General features: G+C 52.1%; 1 protein-coding gene across 1 annotated transcript; it reads left to right on the plus strand.

Moving 5' to 3' along the window:
- Window positions 1–1,270: 1,270 nt before the first annotated feature.
- Window positions 1,271–20,278, plus strand: STX6 (syntaxin 6). Its single transcript, XM_073571347.1, has 8 exons — window positions 1,271–1,525; window positions 7,446–7,615; window positions 7,941–8,035; window positions 8,948–9,010; window positions 10,522–10,644; window positions 10,806–10,912; window positions 15,345–15,439; window positions 18,144–20,278. The coding sequence occupies exons 1-8, from the start codon at window positions 1,491–1,493 to the stop codon at window positions 18,218–18,220; spliced, it is 765 nt and encodes a 254-aa protein (XP_073427448.1). The 5' UTR covers window positions 1,271–1,490; the 3' UTR covers window positions 18,221–20,278.
- The last annotated feature ends 6,671 nt before the right edge of the window (window positions 20,279–26,949 follow it).

A 26,949-nucleotide genomic window follows, 5' to 3' on the forward strand; every position in this document is an offset into this window, starting at 1 on the left:
ACAGCCGGTATACGGGTGCATATATCTGTACACAGCCGGTATACGGGTGCATATATCTGTACACAGCCGGTATACGGGAGCATATATCTGTACACAGCCGGTATACGGGTGCATATATCTGTACACAGCCGGTATACGGGTGCATATATCTGTACACAGCCGGTATACGGGTGCAAATATCTGTACACAGCCGGTATACGGGTGCATATATCTGTACACAGCCGGTATACGGGTGCATATATCTGTACACAGCCGGTATACGGGAGCATATATCTGTACACAGCCGGCATACGGGTGCATATATCTGTACACAGCCGGTATACGGGTGCATATATCTGTACACAGCCGGTATACGGGAGCATATATCTGTACACAGCCGGTATACGGGTGCATATATCTGTACACAGCCGGTATACGGGTGCATATATCTGTACACAGCCGGTATACGGGTGCAAATATCTGTACACAGCCGGTATACGGGTGCATATATCTGTACACAGCCGGTATACGGGTGCATATATCTGTACACAGCCGGTATACGGGAGCATATATCTGTACACAGCCGGTATACGGGTGCATATATCTGTACACAGCCGGTATACGGGTGCATATATCTGTACACAGCCGGTATACGGGAGCATATATCTGTACACAGCCGGTATACGGGTGCATATATCTGTACACAGCCGGTATACGGGTGCATATATCTGTACACAGCCGGTATACGGGTGCATATATCTGTACACAGCCGGTATACGGGTGCATATATCTGTACACAGCCGGTATACGGGTGCAAATATCTGTACACAGCCGGGATACGGGTGCATATATCTGTACACAGCCGGTATACGGGAGCATATATCTGTACACAGCCGGTATACGGGTGCATATATCTGTACACAGCCGGTATACGGGTGCATATATCTGTACACAGCCGGTATACGGGTGCATATATCTGTACACAGCCGGTATACGGGTGCATATATCTGTACACAGCCGGTATACGGGTGCATATATCTGTACACAGCCGGTATACGGGTGCATATATCTGTACACAGCCGGTATACGGGAGCATATATCTGTACACAGCCGGTATACGGGTGCAAATATCTGTACACAGCCGGTATACGGGTGCATATATCTGTACACAGCCGGTATACGGGTGCATATATCTGTACACAGCCGGTATACGGGAGCATATATCTGTACACAGCCGGTATACGGGTGCATATATCTGTACACAGCCGGTATACGGGTGCATATATCTGTACACAGCGGTGGATAGGTAACCGCTGGTCCGTGCGCACACCCTTCTCCGTCTTCTCTCCCGGCCGCTGTTGGGTTCTGGGGCTGTAAGTGACGACATCCGGGGCGGCCCGTCCACGGTCCTCTGTTTCCAGCGGTGTGAGGGGAAGAGCGGGGAGGCCAAAGACAGGAGCCCGGGGATAATAGAAGCGGACACCGGAGCGGAGCAGACGGCCTCCGCCATCATGTCTATGGAGGATCCGTTTTTCGTCGTGAAGGGGTGAGTGCCTGTGTGTGCGGCCGCGGCGGGGGGTGATGGAGAGCAGAGCTGTGCTACAGGTGCCACCGAGGAGCCACAGCACGGTCTCCCCCCCACCCCGCACAGCACGGTCCCCCCCCCCCCCCGCACAGCACGGTCCCCCCCCCCCCGCACAGCACGGTCTCCCCCCCCCCCCCCCCGCACAGCACGGTCTCCCCCCCCCCCCCCGCACAGCACGGTCTCCCCCCCCCCCCCCCGCACAGCACGGTCCCCCCCCCCCCCCCGCACAGCGCGGTCTCCCCCCCCCCGCACAGCACGGTCTCCCCCCCCCCGCACAGCACGGTCTCCCCCCCCCGCACAGCACGGTCTCCCCCCCCCCCCCGCACAGCACGGTCTCCCCCCCCCCCCCCCGCACAGCACGGTCTCCCCCCCCCCCCCCCCCGCACAGCACGGTCTCCCCCCCCCCGCACAGCACGGTCTCCCCCCCCCCCCGCACAGCACGGTCTCCCCCCCCCCCCCCCGCACAGCACGGTCTCCCCCCCCCCCCCCCCGCACGGCACGGTCTCCCCCCCCCCCCCCCCGCACAGCACGGTCTCCCCCCCCCCCGCACAGCACGGTCTCCCCCCCCCCCCCCCCCCCCCGCACAGCACGGTCTCCCCCCCCCCCCGCACAGCACGGTCTCCCCCCCCCCCGCACAGCACGGTCTCCCCCCCCGCCCAGCACGGTCTCCCGCCCAGCACGGTCTCCCCCCCCCTCCCCCCGCCCAGCACGGTCTCAAAGCACGGTCTCCCCCCCCTCCCCCCGCCCAGCACGGTCTCCCCCCCCCCTCCCCCCGCCCAGCACGGTCTCCCCCCCCCCTCCCCCCGCCCAGCACGGTCTCCCCCCCCCTCCCCCCGCCCAGCACGGTCTCCCCCCCCCTCCCCCCGCCCAGCACGGTCTCCCCCCCCCTCCCCCTGCCCAGCACGGTCTCCCCCCTCCCCCTGCCCAGCACGGTCTCCCCCCTCCCCCTGCCCAGCACGGTCTCCCCCCTCCCCCCGCCCAGCACGGTCTCCCCCCTCCCCCCGCCCAGCACGGTCTCCCCCCCCCCCCCGCACAGCACGGTCTCCCCCCCCCCGCACAGCACGGTCTCCCCCCCCCCCCCGCACAGTACGGTCTCCCCCCCCCCCCCCCCGCACAGCACGGTCTCCCCCCCCCCCCCCCACCCCGCACAGCACGGTCTCCCCCCCCCCCCCACCCCGCACAGCACGGTCTCCCCCCCCCCCCCCGCACAGCACGGTCTCCCCCCCCCCCCCCGCACAGCACGGTCTCCCCCCCCCCCCCGCACAGCACGGTCTCCTCCCCCCCCCCCGCTCAGCACGGTCTCCCCCCCCCCCCCCGCACAGCACGGTCTCCCCCCCCGCACAGCACGGTCTCCCCCCCCCCCCCCCCGCACAGCACGGTCTCCCCCCCCCCCCGCACAGCACGGTCTCCCCCCCCCCCCCGCTCAGCACGGTCTCCCCCCCCCCGCTCAGCACGGTCTCCCCCCCCCTCCCCCGCACAGCACGGTCTCCCCCCCCCCTCCCCCGCACAGCACGGTCTCCCCACAGCTCTGCACCGTCCATCATACAATCATAGCCTCTCTGAGCTGATTATATTGGTTATTATGTAATTTAATGAGGAAATGTCCCTTTATTTACAATAGAAGTTGTACCGGGGCCAGAACCCCCCATAACCCCCATATCCACCTCCTCATTAGATATGATGTACGTGTATTGTGTCTGGGGGCCGAGGATTATGCTGAGGGGTCACAGTGATTTTTCTGGTGCATGTTTTGCTCCCATAAACAGCAGCTGAAAAGGAGAAATCCTCAGTGTCGTCCAGAGCAAAGTGCAAATCCACCGCAGAAATCCCGGCGTCGGCAAATCCTTAGTGGAAACGCCACAGCTGATCAGTCGCGGGTGGATTTACCTTTAGGATATGTTCACACAGGGCAGAAATGCTGCAGATTTTTTGTGCACAGAGAAGTCCCCTTTATATAGCGCCTACACGTGTGGACCCGTCCCCTTTATATAGCGCCTACACGTGAGGACCCGTCCCCTTTATATAGCACCTACACGTGTGTACCCGTCCCCTCTATATATCGCCTCCACGTGTGGACCCGTCCCCTCTATATATCGCCTACACGTGTGGACACGTCCCCTCTATATATCGCCTACACGTGAGGACCCGTCCCCTTTATATAGCACCTACACGTGTGGACCCGTCCCCTTTATATAGCGCCTCCACGTGTGGACCCGTCCCCTCTATATATCGCCTACACGTGAGGACCCGTCCCCTCTATATATCGCCTACACGTGTGGACCCGTCCCCTCTATATATCGCCTACACGTGTGGACCCGTCCCCTTTATATAGCGCCTACACGTGAGGACCCGTCCCCTTTATATAGCACCTACACGTGTGTACCCGTCCCCTCTATATATCGCCTCCACGTGTGGACCCGTCCCCTCTATATATCGCCTCCACGTGAGGACCCGTCCCCTCTATATATCGCCTCCACGTGTGTACCCGTCCCCTCTATATAGCACCTACACGTGTGTACCCGTCCCCTCTATATATCGCCTCCACGTGAGGACCCGTCCCCTCTATATATCGCCTACACGTGTGGACCCGTCCCCTCTATATATCGCCTACACGTGTGGACCCGTCCCCTCTATATATCGCCTACACGTGAGGACCCGTCCCCTTTATATAGCGCCTCCACGTGTGTACCCGTTCCCTCTATATATCGCCTACACGTGTGGATACGTCCCCTCTATATATCGCCTACACGTGAGGACCCGTCCCCTCTATATATCGCCTACACGTGTGGACACGTCCCCTATATATATCGCCTACACGTGTGGACCCGTCCCCTTTATATAGCGCCTACACGTGTGGACACGTCCCCTCTATATATCGCCTACACGTGTGGACCTGTCCCCTTTATATAGCGCCTACACGTGAGGACCCTTCCCCTTTATATAGCGCCTCCACGTGAGGACCCGTCCCCTTTATATAGCGCCTACACGTGAGGACCCTTCCCCTTTATATAGCGCCTCCACGTGAGGACCCGTCCCCTTTATATAGCGCCTGCACGTGTGTACCCGTCCCCTCTATATATCGCCTACACGTGTGGACCCGTCCCCTTTATATAGCGCCTACACGTGTGGACACGTCCCCTCTATATATCGCCTCCACGTGTGGACCTGTCCCCTTTATATAGCGCCTCCACGTGAGGACCCGTCCCCTTTATATAGCGCCTCCACGTGAGGACCCGTCCCCTTTATATAGCGCCTACACGTGAGGACCCTTCCCCTCTATATAGCGCCTCCACGTGAGGACCCGTCCCCTTTATATAGCGCCTGCACGTGTGTACCCGTCCCCTCTATATATCGCCTACACGTGTGGACCCGTCCCCTTTATATAGCGCCTACACGTGAGGACCCTTCCCCTTTATATAGCACCTACATGTGTGTACCCGTCCCCTCTATATAGCGCCTCCACGTGAGGACCCGTCCCCTCTATATAGCGCCTCCACGTGTGGACCCTTCCCCTCTATATAGCGCCTCCACGTGAGGACCCGTCCCCTTTATATATCGCCTACACGTGTAGACCCTTCCCCTTTATATAGCGCCTACACGTGAGGACCCGTCCCCTTTATATATCGCCTACACGTGTGGACCCTTCCCCTTTATATAGCGCCTACACGTGAGGACCCTTCCCCTTTATATAGCGCCTACACGTGTGTACCCGTCCCCTCTATATAGCGCCTACATGTGTGGACCCATCCCCTTTATATAGCGCCTACACGTGTGGACCCGTCCCCTTTATATAGCGCCTCCACGTGTGGACCCGTCCCCTTTATATAGCGCCTCCACGTGAGGACCCGTCCCCTTTATATAGCGCCTCCACGTGAGGACCCGTCCCCTTTATATAGCGCCTCCACGTGAGGACCCGTCCCCTTTATATAGCGCCTCCACGTGAGGACCCGTCCCCTTTATATAGCGCCTACACGTGAGGACCCGTCCCCTTTATATAGCGCCTACACGTGTGGACCCGTCCCCTTTATATAGCGCCTACACGTGTGGACCCGTCCCCTTTATATAGCGCCTACACATGTGGACACGCCCCTTTATATAGCACCACCACGTGTGGACCCATCACCTTTATATAGCGCCTCCACGTGAGGACCCGTCCCCTTTATATAGCGCCTACACGTGTGGACTCGTCCCCTTTATATAGCGCCTACACGTGTGGACCCGTCCTCTTTATATAGCACCAACACGTGTGGACCCATCACCTTTATATAGCGCCTACACGTGTGGACTCGTCCCCTTTATATAGCGCCTACACGTGTGGACTCGTCCCCTTTATATAGCGCCTCCACGTGAGGACCCGTCCCCTTTATATAGCACCAACACGTGTGGACCCGTCCCCTTTATATAGCGCCTCCACGTGAGGACCCGTCCCCTTTATATAGCGCCTACACGTGTGGACCCGTCCCCTTTATATAGCGCCTACACATGTGGACACGCCCCATTATATAGCGCCTACATGTTTGGACACGTCCCCTTTGTATAGCGCCTACATATTCTGCAGCGCTTTAGTGATGTAATTCCTGCGTCAGGCTTCATTCACACTTGTGTACTGTGTTCAGTATTTTTCACCTCTGTGGTCGTCTTGAAGGATCTGTTCACGTGCACCAGATTTTGTTGGAGAAATGTCTCCTTTATGTGAATGACGCTTGTAGAAATCCACGTGACGTCTAATACGACACCTGGAAATGGGCTTTCGAAGCCAGAGAACCCCTTTAAGGTAAAAGTGTAATGAAAATGATCTTCTGATGTGTCATGGATGCATGTGAGAAGATCATAGGTCACAAGGGTGAAGAAAGGCTGCGGTCCGCACCTATAATCCTGCCGTGTTGATAAATCCTTGGATTCACGTATGCTCTCCAGAAATCTGGAGGCCAAATCTTGTGACATGACTTGTGACATGCCCCGGGGCTGATGACACTGGTGAAGCCTGTGATGGGAGACCACCTCTGGAAGCCCACCCTGGAACGTTTCTCCGGCCATTATTAAAAAGTGGCGAGCCTTGTGACTAAAAGAAAAGTGGCCATGCTCACGCTGGGATCGGCTCCTTCCTCTACTGCTGACGGTCTTCACCGGACTACAGATGATGATGTCCTGACCTACCGTCATCTGGCCACTGGTTGGCCGTAGGGTTGGGTCTCTTCCGGTCCAGTAGATTGGCAGAACCCTTTGGCATCGCTATGTGATTTTTGGTAGGGTATGTTTTAACAGAACCACAAATCTGAAAAATCTTCCGCCGGAAGAGCTCCCATCTGTATAGGAGAGACGGCCATGATTGCCAGCGTTCATCCCACAGTCTTCTCATGTCTGGTGGGCTTCACAGTGATGGGTCTGATCCGTTTCAGCGGGTTCCTGCATATGTCCTCTGCAGTGTAAGATGCCCGCCTATCCTGGAGGCTCTTATCGCTCTGCTCCCATAAGGCCTGGAGTTCCTCTATAATGATAGGATTTACTTTTACCAGCTGTCCCCCTATAACCAGGAGCCAAACCAAAAGTTTGAGACTTTTAAGTTCTGGGTGATTCTTGAACCTGGACAGATGCTGGATGGGGATGCTAATTGTTAAGGTTGGTGCTACACTGTGACACATTGTGCGGCCAAGGATGGGGCATGCCACAGCTACCTATGTGAATGGAGTCCTTGCAAGGTGCAAAAGTCTGCATGATCTTGCCAAGTCGCCCCGCGACCATATTCTGCAAGGCGGCATCATAATAACCGCGAGGAGTCGGCGAATCGAACTATTCATGAAACATCGGCGACGCTCCATCGTGTTGGGTCGGATCATGTGAGGCTGATACAGAAACTGACTTTTCTTTTTTCTCTCTTTAGGGAAGTGCAGAAAGCTGTGAACACGGCCCAGGGCTTATTTCAGAGGTGGACTGATCTTCTCCAGGATCCCTCCATTGTGACTCGAGAAGAGCTGGACTGGACCACCAATGAGCTGCGCAACAACCTGCGGAGCATTGAGTGGGATCTGGAAGATCTTGATGAGACCATTAATATCCTTCACAGTTGGAGAATTGTTATAAATGTTTCAGCCCTGATACTAAAGTCTAGAGATTAGGATTATAACATGCAATTATTAGTAGGGGAGACGGGTGCGAGACGTTATGTCAACCGGTGGCGCTCCGTCCAACTCCTGCCTCAGCGGCAAACATGTACCCACATCCTTGATTACAATACTGTGAGTATTTCCCTAGTATTGGTCTTGGAGAAGGTATAGAGGCTGCGACGTACGTTCGGAGCCTCGGCTGCTGACGTGTCCTTGCTTTGGGGATGACATTGCCGTGATTGCCATTTGTTCCGTTCCTTAACTCCGGTCACGTATTGTAGAGGCCAATCCTCGCAAGTTCAGCCTGGATCCTGCAGAGATGAGGCAGAGGAAAGCTTTTATCAGCGACACGCGGCAGTGTGTCAAGGTGGGGAATCGCAGGAGGACGTCGGGGTCCGCGCATATCTGCAGCTCGCATGTATTTTCTGCTTTATCTCTAGTGTAAGATGTTCTGGAGAGACGCGCTTCTATTTCTTTCCTTCGTGGCGACTGTATATCATCTAGTGCAATTTTCAAGATCATGGTTGCTTCTACAATGTCTCATAAAAGTATACCTAATGTTATTTGCAGTAATATAGAAAGCATGGTCCTAATATTCAAGGGGTTGTCTGAAATTAACTTTTTTTTGTATGCCAAATGGCGCCCCTTTTCTCCATAGGCTGCATTGAGTATTGCAGCTCAGACATTAGGCTGAGCTACTATACCAGATATTTAGATGCGTCGTTGTATTGCAGCACTACAATTTCATTGTTGTTTGATTCTTCATGCCCCCTTAAGCTGTAGCACATGCTGTTGAACCTATTATCTGACAGATGAACGAAATTAAACTCCTCTTTCTCACTGACGCATCACGCAGACCAATGTTAGTCTATGGAGCCAGGCACGTCTGACTTTTTACTCAATCCGGAGAGAAAATTGTAGCGTTCCCGATTTGCATCCTAGAATCAGATCACCCATGTCCATGGAAACCATCAGGCTGCACTTGGATGACATCTGATTGCAATCCGATTTTTGTGCACTGAAAGAATAGAGAAGATGGAGACTTTTTTTTTTTTTTTATTCTTCATCTTCTCATCTGAGAGAATCGGATCAAACTCTGACCACAGTGTTCTTTGCACAATCGACGACCCGAGTGTCTGGAATGAGAGAATTTAGTCATGTGACCCCCTGAGCCTTAAGGGCAGAAATTTCTCAATTTTTCTGACCGTATTTAGATTTCAGTTGATATGGTTTTTCACTTTTTTTTTTTTCTTTTCTTCTCACATGTGCTCACGTCTAGGAAATGAAGGATCAGATGACCACTCCATCTGCTCAGGCCCTCGCAGAAAAAAAGAGCCGTCAGGTGAGAGGCGGGGGATTTTTCCGTCTGCTGTTTGTTTAATGACGCACTGGTCTCCTTGGTGAATTGGAAGAGGTTGTGGTGTGGAGCGAGCGCAGTGTCACTCCCCGCGCTCTCAGGTTACACGTTTCTCTCCGTGAGTCATCTAGTAGTGAAAATACGTTACTCCACCAATCTCCAAAACATCTGTAGGCGGCATGTCCTCAATACCTGATGGATCCCTTCCTCTAGGCAACATGGCAAAATTTGGATTTTTTGTTTTGGAGGCGACCCCTTTCACTGCAATGTTGCAGTGTGAAGAGCGCGAGTCGTAGCCAAAGTCTGTGCGCACCCTCTGCCGTACGGTTCTCTAGCAGTCTGTCAATCCAGAAATTGTTCTGATGACATATATAGCTCTGACCTGTTCTGCAGCGCTGTACACTGGATGTAATCCCCACCATCCCCGACGCTGGTCAGTCTACTCCTGTACACTAGCGCCAGTTTCATAGGAAATCAATAACTGTCTTGGAATTTAATTGGAAGGAGAGTTGAGGACCCTCGCCTAGCCCCCCTTACAGACGTCATCCCCCCAGGTGTTCACCGCTGAGACACCATAAGTCTTACATGATGGCGTTTTGAGCATTTTCCAGCTTTCCTGGTAATGGGAATCTCACACTTGAAAGAGTAATCACTGGGCTGGAAAAAAGGACCCAGTCAGCAGCGCGATCCGTCCTCCATGCTGACAGTCAATTTGCCAATAGACCACCCTCACTTTACATTGAAGGAGAGATGGGATTTACCTACTTGTCCATGAATGACATCATGTACAGACTCATGTGCCCGCAGACGCCCTCTTGAAAAATACTACTTCATCTGAAGCAATGGAGTCTGTAAAGTTTATATCCAAAAAAAACTGGCCACAGACATTAAAGGTTTTTTTTTTAGTTCCTTTAAGACCCCTTTGTTTAAAAAACAAAAAACAAACAAACTTAACTCACTCACCCTCCCCAGGTCCATCACTGCTTCCAGTGTTATGCTTTGCAGCGCTGACGTCGCGTCTACAGCACTGCAGCCGGTTCCCGAGCTTATCGGCTTTGCTCGAGTTGACTGCATGAGTCACAATGTGACGTCGGTACTGCAAATAATGACAGACACCAAGAGCAGTGGCAGAGACCGCCGGACCCAGGGAGGGTGAGTAAAGTGCTGTTATTTTGTTTTTTGTTTTTTTATAAATAGGCTGCAATTTATCGTTTTCTGGAACTGAGATGCTGAGGCAACTTCTGTTATTTTCTTCCATGGCTAGTCGCAGGGGATGTAGACTACTACTACTGGTCTGTTACTTTTGCTGGATATTTGTAGTCTTCAGCGCATGAGAATAATTTATACACTTCCTCGGACCTGATCCTCTGCAAGAACATCGGCGCAATTTCCCGTTCGCTAATGAGAAATATTTTGTGCGGAAACTTCCAGGTAATTAGCTGTGAGTTTTATATAGAAATGTCTAATTGTGGCTTCATTTTGTGATCCTTCTTCAGGCGCTCCTCGGAGAAGGGACGAGACAAGGCTGGAAGTCTGAACCGGACAAATACAAAGGTCTGGACCAGGAGATCCAGTCGGCCAACAATCAGTTTCTTGACGGACAGGTGACGCAGCAGCAGGTATGGTGTGAGGACGGGGGCGTAAGACCACCGCTGGCAGACTGCAGCGGCTCGGCACATTGACAGCTTCATTTTCTCCAACACTTCTGGGACTGAATTTGATATCTGGATAGTCTACAAATCCAGCGCTTGTAAATTGTTACCTCTTCCCCCTCTTTTAGATGATCATGGAGCAACAGGACGAAGAGCTGGAGCTGGTATCGGGCAGCATTGGCGTGCTGAAGAACATGTCGCAACGCATCGGCAACGAGCTGGACGAGCAGGCGGTGTGAGTGTCATTGGGATATGGATTTCCAAATTAATTGCACCCAACGAATGCCTCAAGATACCGCCCCAGCACAGAATGGTGTGCAGAGCACGGGATAGATAGGGACCATATGGAGCAGGCCACATATTTTATTAATTATATTAGTACTGTACGGGTTACAGCTGGATGAAACCTCCTGTTGTCACGAAGGTAATCCGAAATGTTGGGGTGCACATATACCTTATTCAGCTGGACGAGCGAACTCCCCCATACACGAGTGTTCACTATACGGGTGGCTCCCATGCACATTGGATGGTAAGTGAAATCCGCCGAAAACGGCAGGTATGGTTTACTTACATGCAGGGTATTGGGGCACCATCAACCACTGCCAGACGCATCCGGCAGGAGTGGGGTGTGAGTTCACATCACCCGATCATCTGTGGAGGAGGAGTCCCCCTATACAAATTGTGTGGTGGGTTTGGCTCATACATACTGGAGCATTTACATGTAAAGTGCTGCGGAATATGTCGGTGTTCCTATCCGTCCCCAGCCGTAGGCGGCCTAAGCCCAGGAAGACGTGGGCTTTCTACTTCTGCTCATGTCCCTCCACACAAAAGCTTTTAAGGAAATGTCTGTTCAGTTGTGACCTCCATCTGTCAGGAAGTCGGCAGTAAACCTCCCTTGTGATCCTTCCTTTCATCTTGGAAAAGGGGCATTGACTCTTTGGTGTCATCTTCTCACCCAGGCAGGAAAGTTTATCTTATACCGAGGCCTCGGGAGCTCTTGGTTGTGCTGTGATGGTGTCGTTATGCCACTGACTGCTCATGTGTCACCGACAAGAAGGCAATGGCAGCGTGTATGTGAGTGCGTGGGTAAGGAGGGTGCGTGCATGTGTGATAGAGGCGTGTGTTTGTGTATGCACGAGGTGTGTAGGGTGTTTGTGTGCGCGCTCACATGTATGAGGAGGTGAGGGGGGTGCTTGGGTGCACGCTCACCTGTATGAGGAGGTGAGGGGGGTGCTTGGGTGCACGCTCACGTGTATGAGGAGGTGAGGGGGTATTGGGGAGCATGCTCACCTGTATGAGGAGGTGAGGGGGGTGCTTGGGTGCACGCTCACGTGTATGAGGAGGTGAGGGGGGTATTGGGGAGCACGCTCACCTGTATGAGGAGGTGAGGGGGGTGCTTGGGTGCACGCTCACGTGTATGAGGAGGTGAGGGGGGTATTGGGGAGCATGCTCACCTGTATGAGGAGGTGAGGGGGGTGCTTGGGTGCACGCTCACCTGTATGAGGAGGTGAGGGGGTATTAGGGAGCACGCTCACGTGTATGAGGAGGTGAGGGGGTATTGGGGAGCATGCTCACCTGTATGAGGAGGTGAGGGGGGTGCTTGGGTGCACGCTCACGTGTATGAGGAGGTGAGGGGGGTATTGGGGAGCATGCTCACCTGTGTGAGGGGGGTGCTTGGGTGCACGCTCACCTGTATGAGGAGGTGAGGGGGTATTAGGGAGCACGCTCACGTGTATGAGGAGGTGAGGGGGGTATTGGGGAGCATGCTCACCTGTATGAGGAGGTGAGGGGGGTATTGGGGAGCATGCTCACTTGTATGAGGAGGTGAGGGGGGTGCTTGGGTGCACGCTCACCTGTATGAGGAGGTGAGGGGGTATTAGGGAGCACGCTCACGTGTATGAGGGGGGTATTGGGGAGCATGCTCACCTGTATGAGGAGGTGAGGGGGGTATTGGGGAGCATGCTCACCTGTATGATGAGGTGAGGGAGGTGTTTGGGTGCACACTCACCTGTATGAGGAGGTGAGGGGGTTGCTTGGGTTCACACTCACCTGTATGAGGAGGTGCTTGGGTGCACACTCACCTGTATGAAAAGGTGAGGGGGGTGCTTGGGTGTACGCTCACCTGTATGAGGAGGTGAGGGGGGTGCTTGGGTGTACGCTCACCTGTATGAGGAGGTGAGGGGGGTGCTTGGGTGCACGCTTACCTGTATGATGAGGTGAGGGAGGTGTTTGGGTGCACACTCACCTGTATGAGGAGGTGAGGGGGGTGCTTGGGTGTACGCTCACCTGTATGAGGAGGTGAGGGGGGTGCTTGGGTGCACGCTTACCTGTATGATGAGGTGAGGGAGGTGTTTGGGTGCACACTCACCTGTATGAGGAGGTGAGGGGGGTGCTTTGGTGCACGCTCACCTGTATGAGGAGGTGAGGGGGGTGTTTGGGTGTACGCTCACCTGTATGAGGAGGTGAGGGGGGTGCTTGGGTGCACGCTTACCTGTATGATGAGGTGAGGGAGGTGTTTGGGTGCACACTCACCTGTATGAGGAGGTGAGGGGGGGTGCTTGGGTGCACACTTACCTGTATGAGGAGGTGAGGGGGGTGCTTGGGTGCACGCTTACCTGTATGAGGAGGTGAGGGGGGGTTCTTGGGTGCACGCTTGCCTGTATGAGGAGGTGAGGGAGGTGTTTGGGTGCACACTCACCTGTATGAGGAGGTGAGGGGGGTGCTTGGGTGCACGCTTACCTGTATGATGAGGTGAGGGAGGTGTTTGGGTGCACACTCACCTGTATGAGGAGGTGAGGGGGGTGCTTGGGTGTACGTTCACCTGTATGATGAGGTGAGGGGGGTGCTTGGGTGCACGCTTACCTGTATGAGGAGGTGAGGGTAGCTCATGTGTAAACAGAATCCCGTGTAATGGGGCAGGACCTCTGTTAGTGTTTGCATAGGTCACATATGACGGCGGAGCTTGTGGCGCGGGCGGTCTATGGAGGACAGCTCTGCTTCCAGATTATGCTCGCTCTCTCATCTCCTACATGGTTACAGCCTTGTTGTACCTGGTTACAGCCTTGTTGTACCTGGTTACACACAGTCCTGACCTACGTTATATCCGCAGCAGAGGTCCGTACATCATCACATTGTCTGTCACAGCTGTGTGACATTTCTGGCATCGTCATTCTGGTTTCTCAGCCATTGTCTTCCAGCCCATAGATACTTCTCACCGTTCAGTGTCTGTGCCCCCTCCACATTACACTTAGACTGTCCTGCCATCCTACATCCATAGACGTTGCTATGGAGCCGCTCCCTTTGCAGCCATAACAGCTTCCTCTCTTCTGGGAAGGTTTTCTACGATAACTTGGAAATGTCTGCGGGATTTTTTTTTTCGATTCATCCAGAAGAGCATTTGTGAGGTCAGACATTGATGTTAGAGGAGGTCGTGCTCACCTTCTCTATTCTAGATCATCCAAAAAGTGTTCAATCTGAGGTCCGGGCTCTGTGCGGCCATGTTGTTTCATCAAATTCCCCCAACAATGTCTTTATGGACCTTGTGCATGGAGCACAGTCATGGGGAACAGGAGCGGGCCTTCCCCAAACTGTTCTCGCACAGATAGAAGCTTCAATTGTCCAAAATGTCTTGTGCTGAAGCATTAAGATTTTCCTTTACTGGAATTAAGAGGCTGACCCTGAAAAATAATCCCGTCGTATCTTCCCTCCTCCACTAAACTTACCAGCTGGCACAATACAGTCAGGCAGGTAACGATCTCCTGGTATTCACCAAACCCAGACCCAACCATCAGACGCCGGAGAAAGCAGCTCGATCCCTCAACGTTACCTCTTCATTGAGGAAGACGACTAGAACGCTAGTGCCATCTATAGGAAGTAGCAATCTGACAAGTCAGAATAAGCCCTTTAATGAGCCCTGCTTCATGATTTGGGATAAGAAGCCAAAGCAGAATCATTATTTGTAAACACATGTTTCTGGGAGCTTGTCCCTCATTGGTGCAAAGCATAACTGGTTGGTTGGATGTGAGGTGTCTTGACAGTGGGTCTATGGAGAAAGGTTTCTTCTTGTTGAGAATGCCAAGTCTGCGTAAGGAGCCTTTTAGGTCATGCAATGTGCCTTTGGGTATTTAAGCATGCAGATATCCTCTACAGCGTGGAAGAGGACTAGAACTCTACCCTACAGGTGGCAGTAGCGTTCATGTTCCCACTGCTCCAGAGTCCAATGGTGGCAGCTTTACACCACTCACTCTGATGCTTGGCATTGTGCTTGGTGGTGTAAGTCTGCATGCATCTGCTCGGCTTTGGAAACCCATGTCCTGAAGCTCCTGGTGTTAGTGAGTCACATATTAGTACAGGCAGACGGCGTGAGGGGGGCTAATGAGACTGAATGAAAAACACTAAATTCACTGATTACGGCATGTTCTCCAGCTATTGAAGGCAGTGTAGCCGCACCTGGACTTATCACTTAGGTAGTGGGACGTTCTCTTGAAGTAGATGGAACCCGCATCTAATAGACATTTACATCTACCCCATAAATATCTGATGTGAGACAGCCACCTTTAATATAAAGTAGATTTCTGGCCTCAGTGATGGACACGCAGATGCAATGTTGTTAATCCATTAACAAAACAGAACATTGATCCGGTTCCTGATTCTTTATTTCCGTGTAGGATGCTTGATGACTTCTCCCACGAATTAGACTCGGCACAGTCTCGCATGGATAACGTTCTGAAGAAGCTGGCGAAGGTGTCTCACATGACCAGCGGTGAGTAGGGATGCCATCTGCCGCAGGATTGTGACGGGGTTGATCTGGCTTGAAACACGGTAAAAAAAAAAAAAGACAAAGTGCCAAGCGGATGAGCGGATCCTCTCTTGGCTTCTCTTTGTATCTTTCTGCCGTTGTTGGAAATGATGCAGTCGTTTCATGAAATCTCTTGGATGCAGTTCATGGCGATTATTTTGAGCGTGTAAGTCCCGGGTGTGAACGGCGGATATAGTAGTTTCATCTTCAAGACTGAGAATGGGTTCCTGTGCACCAGGCATCATTGTGTTCCACCATTTACAAATTGAGTGTACAGGGCAAGTGCAGAGGGGTCCGGTGATCCATCCAAAAATGGGGTCCACTGCTAATGGTGGCTGATTATTATTATTATTATTATTATTATTATTATTTATTGTTATAGCGCCATTTATTCCATGGCGCTTTACATGTGAGGAGGGGTATACATAATAAAAACAAGTACAATAATGTTAACAATACAAGTCATAACTGGTACAGGAGGAGAGAGGACCCTGCCCGCGAAGGCTCACAATCTACAAGGGATGGGTGAGAATACAGTAGGCGAGGGTAGAGCTGGTCGTGCAGCGGTTTGGTCGGTCGGTGGTTACTGCAGGTTGTAGGCTTGTCGGAAGAGGTGGGTCTTCAGGCTCTTTTTGAAGGTTTCGATGGTAGGTGAGAGTCTGATGTGTTGTGGTAGAGAGTTCCAGAGTAGGGGTGATGCGCGAGAGAAATCTTGTATGCGATTGTGGGAAGAGGAGATAAGAGGGGAGTACAGAAGGAGATCTTGTGAGGATCGGAGGTTGCGTGCAGGAAAGTACCGGGAGACGAGGTCACAGATTTATGGAGGAGACAGGTTGTGGATGGCTTTGTATGTCATGGTTAGGGTTTTGAACTGGAGTCTTTGGGTAATGGGGAGCCAGTGAAGGGATTGACAGAGGGGAGAAGCCAGGGAATAGCAGGGGGACAGGTGGATTAGTCGGGCAGCAGAGTTTAGAATGGATTGGAGGGGTGCGAGAGTGTTTGAGGGGAGGCCACAGAGCAGGAGTTTGCAGTAGTCAAGGCGAGAGATGATGAGGGCATGGACTAGGGTTTTTGCAGATTCTTGGTTGAGGAATGAACGGATTCGTGAAATATTTTTGAGTTGAAGTCGGCAGGAAGTGGAAAGGGCTTGGATATGTGGTAGATCCCAGCATTCAGGTGCATTGGTAACACTTGGCTCTATACGAAGCCTTAAGAGGGCTTCTTCTTCTCTCTTGGGCCTCACAGTCGCTGAAAATTATACCTCTGACATGTGCGCCCCCGTTGGCAGAGGCAGTGCCTGCCGGTCTGCCCTTGTGATGGATCATTTGTATAGATAAAACTAGAATTGGTGCAGATCAAATCAATTTGCATGACCAAATCCATCGATCACGCTGCTCTATTTTTGATCAGCTGGCGTGGCGGGGCAGACCGGCTAATCAAAAGAAAAGTAGGGATGCCAGGAGATAAGAGTGGTTCTCGTGGCTCTCGTGTGGATACAGTGGGCACTAGGGTGACCGCAAAAAATCGATGTCGGAATTTTGTCCGTCTGGACCCCACAAAACGATTCCCCTTTCCAGATATTGAGAGAGCCAAAATTTGAGCTCGATCAAACGACGTTAACCCGTGTCGCTCGTCGCTCAAAGTTTGAAAAAATCCAAATTGAGGTATTTTAAGATTTAGGTATTTTGCATAGTCTGTTAGACTATAAAGAATGTGACAACAACATTGCAGAAATAGCCCTGACCAAATTTTCGAACCATTTGTGGTATTTGAATGCAGAGTTGGTGGGATTATCGTTTTTTGATCCCACCATTACAGACAATGAAAAGTTGTTAATTGCTAATAAATTGCTCAGTAGCACAGATGAACCATCAGAGCACGCTAGGGTTGTAAACCCAAAAGTTAGGAAAGAAAAATTAAAAGGGGTAGGAAGTAACCGACTTTAACGACCTTCTGACAAAAGATGAAGAACAAAAGCAATATGTCCTGCAAGTTGTAAGCAAATGCCGAGCATTATATTCTGACCTTTCAAAAACTACTTTAACAAAAGCTCTAGAATAGATAGGATAACTATGTAAAATTATCAACTCATGTAGGTTAGCGTGCTCTGATGGTTCATCTGTGCTACTGAGCAATTTATTAGCCATTAACAACTTTTCATTGTCTGTAATGGTGGGATCAAAAAACGATAATCCCACCAACTCTGCATTCAAATACCACAAATGGTTCGAAAATTTGGTCAGGGCTATTTCTGCAATGTTGCTGTCACATTCTGTATAGTCTAAGACTATGCAAAATATCTAAATCTTAAAATACCTCAATTTGGATTTTTTCAAACTTTGAGCGACGAGCGGCACGGGTTAACGTCGTTTGATCGAGCTCAAATTTTGGCTCTCTCAATATCTGGAAAGGGGAATCGTTTTGTGGGGTCCAGACGAACAAGATTCTGACATTTTTTCCCCCCCATATGAGATCCGGTCACCCTAGTGGGCACAGATCACCGTCGTGGTGATAGACCGGGTCCTGCAAATCTATTTCCGCCAACTCTAGATAATGTAAGGCTTATAACCGGGAATGTGATTGATGTGACAGATTACATGGTGTATAAAACGCTACAGAATATGTCTGTGCTAGATCGCTAATAACCAGGTTGTGTTCCTCCCTGTAGATCGGCGACAGTGGTGTGCCATTATTGTGCTCCTCACTCTGCTCCTGGTGGTGCTGATCCTGTTTTTTACACTGTGACATGAGGTCTCGTTTTCCATGGGACGTCTGACAAATAACTTATTTCCCAATAAACAAGGATGTTTTCCCGTGTGAAGTGGCATTGCCGTGACAAGTGGGCAGTTTGTGATGTATAAGACATTTCAGCTGCGAGCCAAGACCTCATCTACACCCTGTTCTGACCATTCTGGTGCCCGGGTGTTTTGGAGCATGCACCACAGCGCTCTACTACGAGGTTCCCCGCAGTTTACACGCTGGATTACTGTTGCAGTGTTTTATGTGTCCCACATCTGCCTCATTCTCTCTTCCGAGCGAGCCATACCGCAGCTTACATGCTGCACGGATCTGACGCAGACTGGAGGCCACGGACCCCGTGCGTAGCAGCTTTTGTTTTTTTTTTGTTTTTTTTTAAGGTGGAAGCCTTAAATCATATGGGAAGTGCTGGCGCTGCTCGGAAATCTGCTTAGTAACTGGTTTATTTCTAGGACTCTGGAATAAATTACAGGACCCGCTCCCGTCTCCGGGAGGATCTCGCCATGAGATGTTTACCGCTGACAGCATGGAGCTCCATGGGTTGATGTTTGCGAGATTGTGTAGGAGGTTCTATAACACTTCCAGAATCATTCTACGTCTGATCATCTGATAAAGCCGCTGCGGCTTTTTGAAGGTTCCTTACCTCTGCTCCGCAATGCATCATTTTTAGCTGCTGAGATAAGATTACTACAGGACCCGTTTGCATCCAGAGGATACTTTTAAGACGTTTTCTGGATATTAGTGGTGTGAACAATGACTGTATTATTGAGACCAGTGCGGATACTACTGAACCTGCCTTCTTCGTGACGGGCAGGCCCTTTGTGTCCGCTGAAGCCCTCTCTCCGCTCCGTGGTCTTTTGTCTGGAGCCTCTGTCTGTAGCCTGCCTTGTGTCTCTTTGTTTTACTGAACGCGACCTGTTCCTGTTGCTTTGTACCTTTTTTATGTGTCGTAATGATCCTCGTTTTTTTTCGACCAAACACTAAACAAATTCCAAACGTCGGGAATTGTATCTGCACAAGAGCGCCATCCTTTGTCTAATCTTATGTATTTTTTGTGTTTGTTTTTTTTGAGCTCTCATTTCTGCTATTGAGATTGATGCACCGGAATCCTAGTTTTCTGCATTTATATTTTTTAATTATTTATTTAATATTGAATCGATCTGACACTAAGAGGAAGATTAGGAGGGATGTCTGGCTGTCGATACGAAGTGGATTCGTTTTAGGAGTTGCCTTTTGCGGTCATCATTTGCCAGGGTGATGAGCTGACCTGGCGGGGGGGGGGGGGGGATTGCCTGTGTGAAACCTCCTGAATGATTGCTCTTTCTCCAGTCTATTGCAGTGTAAAGAATAGAGCGCACTTCTCCCTGGTAAAAGCATATATTGCCTATACATGGCCAGATCTAATCAGAGTTGGCGTGAATCGAGTCACAGGACCCAATCGGCCATGCTAGTAATCTGTACGGGAGCCGCGAGAATAGTCTTACGTGCCGGCATCTGCGGCGCTTCTTATGATTATCTGGCCTGCCGCCACTTCATCATCGCGGTGTGACACTTGTGATGTTGTACCAGGCTGACTAATCATCAGAAGGTGCATGGTTGCTGTCGGGTAAGAGGTGGTTCTCAGGGCTTCTGTCCAGCAGCCACAGATTACTTTCGTGGCAGCCGGTCCAGGTTGTCCGAATCCATTTGCACCAACTCAAATGCACTGAATGACTTGAATTACAATGTAGCCAGCCTGATACTATGTAATGGCCGCTGATTTAGCACTATCGAGAAACCCACTACAGGTAAAGTGTCCGACTTTACCTAATACTGCAGTATTTTTTATATTTTTCTCATTGTCCTGTGTATGTGTAATGCGTAGAATATGGAGTGGAAATGCCATGACGGGCGTACGATGGCTAAGCCTGTGGGGAGTTATTCCTGTTATACGTCTCCGAGACGTCTGTCCACTTCCATTTCATGTATTATTTTTGTCTGATTTCAGTCTGTGAATTTTTAGAACCGCGCTCCAGTGATGAAATAAATGATTTCTTTTACATACGAGGCATTGGTGATGGTCTGGTTTCTGCCGCTGTGTACTGGGATGTTTCTGTTATAGAGAATATCTTATGGGGTGTGATGGGTTACGGGTTACTCTGCTACACTGCGGGGTTCTGCTCGTTTCATGATGATCACGCAGTGTAAACAGGTTGCCGGTCAACCGATGAATGAGCAAAATGATCTTTTGGTTTGTCTAAAGAGATTGTCTTTCTCGGCAGCACATCATGCTGCCCAGAACAATGGCAAACTATCTGTAACATATCGTCCTGTGCGCATCTGAAGCGCAGTCAGCTTTTCTCGACAGGGTATTGACCTCCGACCAGCAAACGTTGGCGGTCGTTTGAACGCCGTGCATCGGCTGTTGTAAGTAGAGCTTGTGCAGATGGGATTATTGAGGTATTGTAAGTCTAGATGTGGAGGCCATACACGCGTCTTCCAGCGGTTCGTCCGCCTCTCCCAACTCCCTCCATACACGAGCGCTCAGCCCACTCGTATTCAACCCGGTGGAAACGTGAAAGCTGCAGCTGGCGGCGTCTTCATGATTGTGCCGGAGACCAGGGAATAGCTTTCCATTCTGGGAATGCTCCTTACGTATTGTTAGATGCAATACCGCCTTTGACTTCTACCATAGGAAAGCAAACGCTGCTTTTTCCTGCGTTCGATCCTCAAGTCTTCATAGAACATTCCAGCACTGCTGCCCATGTCATGTATCGGGTGAGGTTGTTGTCTGTCAGAGTGAATTATGCAAGAAAAGTGTGGTCTGTCCAGAGGATGAGGGATGAGCTGTGAGGGAGTATTCACATGCATCAGATTGGTTGCAGAAAATCCAGTGGATGGAGCAATTATGTGCATCCTCCGGGACATAGTGCATCCCGAAGCGCGACACCCCCCCCCCCCCCGGGACATAGTGCGTCACAAAGCGAGACACCACCCCCCCCCCCCCCCCCGGGACGTAGTGCATCCCGCAGCGCGACACCCCCCCCCCCCCCCGGGGACATAGTGAGTCACAGAGCGCGACACCCCCCCGGGACATAGTGCGTCACAAAGCGCGACCCCCCCGGGACATAGTGCCTCCCGAAGAGCGAACCCCCCTCTCGGGACATAGTGCATCCCGAAGCGCGACCCCCCCCCCCCCCCGGGACATAGTGCGATAGTGCGCCACAAAGCGCGACCCCCCCCCCGGGACATAGTGCGCTACAAAGCGCAACCCCCCCCCGGGACGTATTGCATCCCGCAGCGTGACCCCCATCCCCCAGGACATAGTGCATCCCGAAGCGCGACCCCCCCCGGGACATAGTGCATCCCGAAGCGCGACCCCCCCGGGACATAGTGCGTCACGAAGCGCGACCACCCCGGGACATAGTGCTTCCCGAAGAGCGAACCCCCCCTCCCCCCTCGGGACATAGTGCATCCCGAAGCGCAACCCCCCCCCCCCCCCCCGGGACATAGTGCGCCACAAAGCGCAACCCCCCCCGGGACATAGTGCGTCACGAAGCACGACACCCCCCTGGGACATAGTGCGTCACGAAGCACGACACCCCCCTGGGACATAGTGCGTCACGAAGCGCGACACCCCCCCCCGGGACATAGTGCGTCACAAAGCGCGACACACACCCCCCCCCCCCCCGGGACGCAGTGCATCCCGCAGCGTGACCCCCCCCCCCCCCCCCGGGATGTAATGCATCCCGAAGCGCAACCCCTGAGATGGTCAGAGCTGAGGCTTTGCAACAAACCTCTGACATCGCCTTTGTTTCGGCAGGAAAAGTCTGGGATCAGAAAATGTAGCTGACCTGGCAGAGTGGGTTCAGGGGTCACATACCGCACCCCATGTGTTTCCTCACCGCATTTTCCCGCAGGGATGCTAATGATATGGCGCTGCAGCGTGCCACTTTTTTGGCAGTGGCCTTCAGGCCTATGGGGTGGTCCACAGGGAGATGCCAGATACATGCGCATCAATCAACATTTCATTTATTCTGGCATTTTTTTTAGTCTTGGGTGACACTCAAGTTGGTGAGAAGACCCCATAAAGACCCCCAGGTGAAAACTTCTCATTATGCAAATGTGTGTGAAAACCCTGAATGGAATCGTTGGGGGGGCGTCTGACACTGACCCTCTCCTTACTAGTAAGCAAGGGTCAACCTCCTGTGAATTGCAGGTAACTAATTTACCTACAGATTAGCAAATTAGGATTATGCAGGGAGCAGCGCGTCCCCTGGGGGAGATTTCTGCCTCTTGTTTTGGGTCCTTATGCTAAATGGACAGCTCCGCAAATTATCCCAAGTAGCCTCATCTTCTAAGTGGCTGTGACAGGAATCCTCAGCGCCTGAGGGGAGCGGAGGGGGATGGAAACTGTGGTGGGGGAAGGGGCGGCCATGGATGACTTGTGCTTTGTCTTCCTGGGTGCGCTTCAGGCTCTTTGGGTTTAGACACAAGGGGGGCGGCAGGGGAGAGGTGCTGATCGGTGTGTGGGGGAGGGGAGCTGACTCCAGTGCTGTGTGTGGGCTCTGTACTATGGCGGCTGCAGTCAGGGGGGCACTGGGATGGGGCGAGCGGCTCTCCACAGTGGGAGGTATTGTGGGGGGAAGAAATGTTCCTGTGATGAGAACTGAGGAGCTTTACCGCTTCACTACAGTCATCGACATTGACGCCTCGTCTGTAGGAAAATGCGGCTCTAGCCTGAGCTGACGTTTTGGGGACGGGCACCGTAGGGTGGCGCTGTGCGTGTGTAATCAGACGATGGCCGCCGTAACCTAAATTCAGTGCCGAGTGAAATCTGAAAAGCTGCCACCCAACATTTTCCCTCCAAAAATTCCTAATCCTTCCCGATTACGTGATGCAATCAAATTTGTTTTTTGGGACTAGATTCACGGCAGCATATTATGGGGGGGGCTGCAGCCTCGCCCCCCCGTCTAGAGGGCCTATTGGGGCCCATTCATATCAGGAAGCGTTTACTTAATTTTGACCCCCATATGGACACGATAGAGGGGTCCCCGCAAGCAAGCAATGGTTCGCACTATGGCAGACCCCTTCCACCAATCTAATATTCCCTTTTCGGGGCCCCATTTCCTTAGGGGGCTCAGAAATCAAACCTGTATTGATGGACTGATCACCAATCTATTTGTCTCCATTTTCCTGCCAGGACCGTATGTGATGGGGGATCCCTCACTTTCTGGGTGCACATAGACAATAACGGACACTTACAGGCGGGTCACACGTCCCGTCGCTTGCTGACATGTTGCGTCAGGTTCCTGGTATACAAGTGGTGTAGATCATGACCATGAATGCCCGTCTTCCCCCTATTCTGCAGGCCATGAGGGTCTCCGCTGGGCCCTGCTGTTTGATTTTCTTTCATCATTCCCTTCTAAAGACTGGAGAAAGGGGGAGGTAAGGATTTTTTTTTTTTCATTAATGGCAGATCGTCCCGGCCGGTGCCAGGCGCTGCCACCATTCATCGTGTCCCTGCTGTGGATCACTGGAGCATCGGTGGATTAATCATCGCTCCAGCCCCGGAGACGTCCGCTCTCTGCAGGCCTGAATCCATTATCAGGACCCTTCTGCACAAACGCCTTCCATGACGCGCGTCCAGCCGCCTAATTCACAGCTGTGATCAGCATGCCGCACTCATTCCGGCCCACCATTATAGATGCACTGACACCGGCTAATGGGAGAGGTCACTGCACCCCATTGCCCCTGCTCCCAACTAAGAGACGCAGCCCCTGGGCTGTGGTGGCGTGATTTCCCCCAAATAACAGAGCGGCATCTGTAATCTCAATCTGTAATGAAAGGGCACCCAGGATCGGGCTACGTGGAGGGAACCTTACTATGTGTCCCCTCCTGGAATATCAGGCCTGTACATATCTTATAAAACTGACTGCTGTAATATGCCTTACAATGGTCAGAGCACCAAGTCCTGTGAAATGATAAATCATAACCTGGTTACCTGCAGTCTCCACTAGAGGGCGCTTACTCCAGCCTATTTACACTAAACTCAATACTGTACACAGACAGCTTAACTGCTCCCTCTAGTGGTGACGGCAGATAGCACATATGTTGTAAATGGCTCAGTGGTTAGCACCTTGGTTCTACTCCCACCAAGGACAACATCTACAAGGGGTTTGTATGCTCTCCTTATGGAGGACTCGCCGTGGCCATACACATCACATGGTCGGCAAACATTAAGACAATGACTAACTACTTTTCCTTCTGAACTCTCCCCATTTTGATGCACACTCAGTTTGGCCAAACATGTATGTGTTCTGCACGAGAAGAGGAGAGTAGGCCGCTCCTAGACATCCATGGCAGTGGCTTATCTGAAGATTGAAAATACCCAAATCTTCCCTGTGCCGACGTTACCTGCCAGGGGAATCCAGGAGCCGCTGTACACATAAGGTTCCGTTTTTTTTACGTCAGTCAAAATCCACCAATTTTAGAAAAAAACGGATCCGCCAAAAAGTGGGCGGATCCATTTTTCCTCCATAGACTTACATTAGTGGCGGATCTTGACTGACGGTCGTCCGTCACACCCGTTTTTTGACGGATCCGCCAAGATTTTAGCGTCTCCCGGGCGGATGAGACGGACCCTGCAACTTTTTTTTCCACGACGGTCCGTCAATTTTAAGTGCGCATGCCCCGAAGCTTTACTCTAGAAAGCATTTTAACCCTGAAATGCCGTTCCGGGAGCGGCGAAAAATCTCTCTCTCTAGACAGCGGTCGCTTTAAATTTTTCATCTTCGGCGGATCCGTCCATATTAACATCCGTATGTCACAACGGAGGCGGATCCATTAATTTTCGTTTTTGGCGGATGTCAACTGTCCGCCATCAACGGCAGTGAGAAGCAGGCCTTAGATGGTTGGTCGGTCAGGTTTGGCTGATTTGTGTGGGGCCGGAGGGGTCTCCTCTCATTCATCCTTTAAGCTATTCATGTCTTCTGCCTCAGAGGTCAGATTTTAGGCTTGGTCACCGATCTGAGAGGTCAGTAGCCAGCACAGATTGGAGAATAGACCGATTCCTGCTGGTAGTCTCCGCACTGATCACTATGTATTATGCCGTTGTTGCCTGCGCTGTGTTCAGTGTACGCTTTTATCGCCTTTATTATCATATACACTTATCACATTCTCAATATCGGCATAAAATCCATACTCTGTCTCCGTCAGGACATCTGACCGGTCTAGTCCTTCTGGAAGCAGGCAGCAGATAACACAGTAATTGCTTTATAAGCTGTGGATGTGCTATGCCAGCCGCAGGAGGTAAGTGGTGGAGATGGAGCAGAGGAACAGCCCTGCTATTGGCATAAGTGACAGCTTACATGGCAGAGGGTCTGCAAAGACCCCCCCATACACCTTACACTGACAAAGGCCGTACCCGCCGGTATCTGAAGACTCTGGTGAGAGTAATATGTATGGCGGTCTCCTGACTGTCCCCCAGCTGGATGATGTGTAGGAGTTAAGGATCACGCATGGCCAATTTCAGACTGCCAGACCTTTTGTTCTCTTGAGAGAAGTCACCGTTAGAGATGGCGGCAGCGGATCTCATACAAAGCCACTGCCTGAACAATGGCCCCAACCATCATTCAACCAACAGGTGTCAATTGTGTATGGGGGGGACTCGCGTATCATCACAATGCCTGGTCATGGTGTGGAGGTGGTGCCTAAATTCACACCCCATTTGTGTGAATAGGGATTCCCCATCTCCAGTCACATAATCAAATATTTTCCCTTTCACCCATGACCACACCACCTGAGCGAGGATCCGCCCATCCAGGAGAGGAAACCCACTGAAATAAAAGAGCGGCACATCAGTTCGGTTTCCTGTCCTTGATGAGACCCCCTCAGGATGAAGGTGCGGCTGGAAAAAAGGCCCCAGGCCTTACCCGGTGGCTGGAAGAGCTGCTTACCTGGCCTTGACACCGGTGCATTGGGTCTGGAAGCGCCACCATGGAGCTTGATTGCTGGTGTGGTAGGCAAGCATGAGCAGTAAAGGGTTCATCATAATCTGCGGCTGCTAGGGTTCGCGCAGACGGACGACGCGCCACAAGATGTGCTCCATGTTGTAAAACGCACAAAGTGAGTTGGAGGAAGACTGCTCAGCGCATGCGCATGGCACACCACACAATGTGCTCCCTGATGTGAAACGCACCAAGTGAGTTGGAGGAAGACTGCTCAGCGCATGAGCATGGCACACCACACAATGTGCTCCCTGATGTGAAACGCACCAAGTGAGTTGGAGGAAGACTGCTCAGCGCATGGCACACCACACAATGCTCCCTGATGTGACACGCACCAAGTGAGTTGGAGGTAGACTGCTCAGCGCATGCGCATGGCACACCACACAATGTGCTCCCTGATGTGAAACGCACCAAGTGAGTTGGAGGTAGGCTGCTTGGCGCCTGCGCATGGCTCGCCTCAGGTAGTGCTCCCTGTCATAAAATGTGCCAAGTGAGTTGGAGGAAGACTGCTCAGCGCAAGATGTGCTCCCTGTTGTAAAATGCACCACATGAGCTGGAGGTAGCCTGCTTGGCGCATGCACACGGCCCACCACCCAGGGGCGCACCCTGATGACGATTGCGCCAAGTGAGTCGGAGACAGCTCGGCATGAACGCACCCCACCACATGGCGTGCCCTGATGACAAGTGCGCCGAGTGAATTAGAGGTAAACCGCTCCGCGCACCACAAGA

The sequence above is a fragment of the Dendrobates tinctorius genome, unplaced genomic scaffold, assembly GCF_039654945.1.
Source record: "Dendrobates tinctorius isolate UK_male_01 unplaced genomic scaffold, ASM3965494v1 ptg000029l, whole genome shotgun sequence".
Lineage (NCBI taxonomy): Eukaryota > Metazoa > Chordata > Amphibia > Anura > Dendrobatidae > Dendrobates > Dendrobates tinctorius.

Coding starts and splice junctions, on each gene's coding strand:
- STX6 (XM_073571347.1), top strand. CDS start 1,491: ATGTCTATGGAGGATCCGTTTTTCGTCGTGAAGGG. Junction 7,616..7,940: donor AGATCTTGATGAGACCATTA/ATATCCTTCACA, acceptor AACTCCGGTCAC/GTATTGTAGAGGCCAATCCT. Junction 8,036..8,947: donor ACACGCGGCAGTGTGTCAAG/GTGGGGAATCGC, acceptor GCTCACGTCTAG/GAAATGAAGGATCAGATGAC.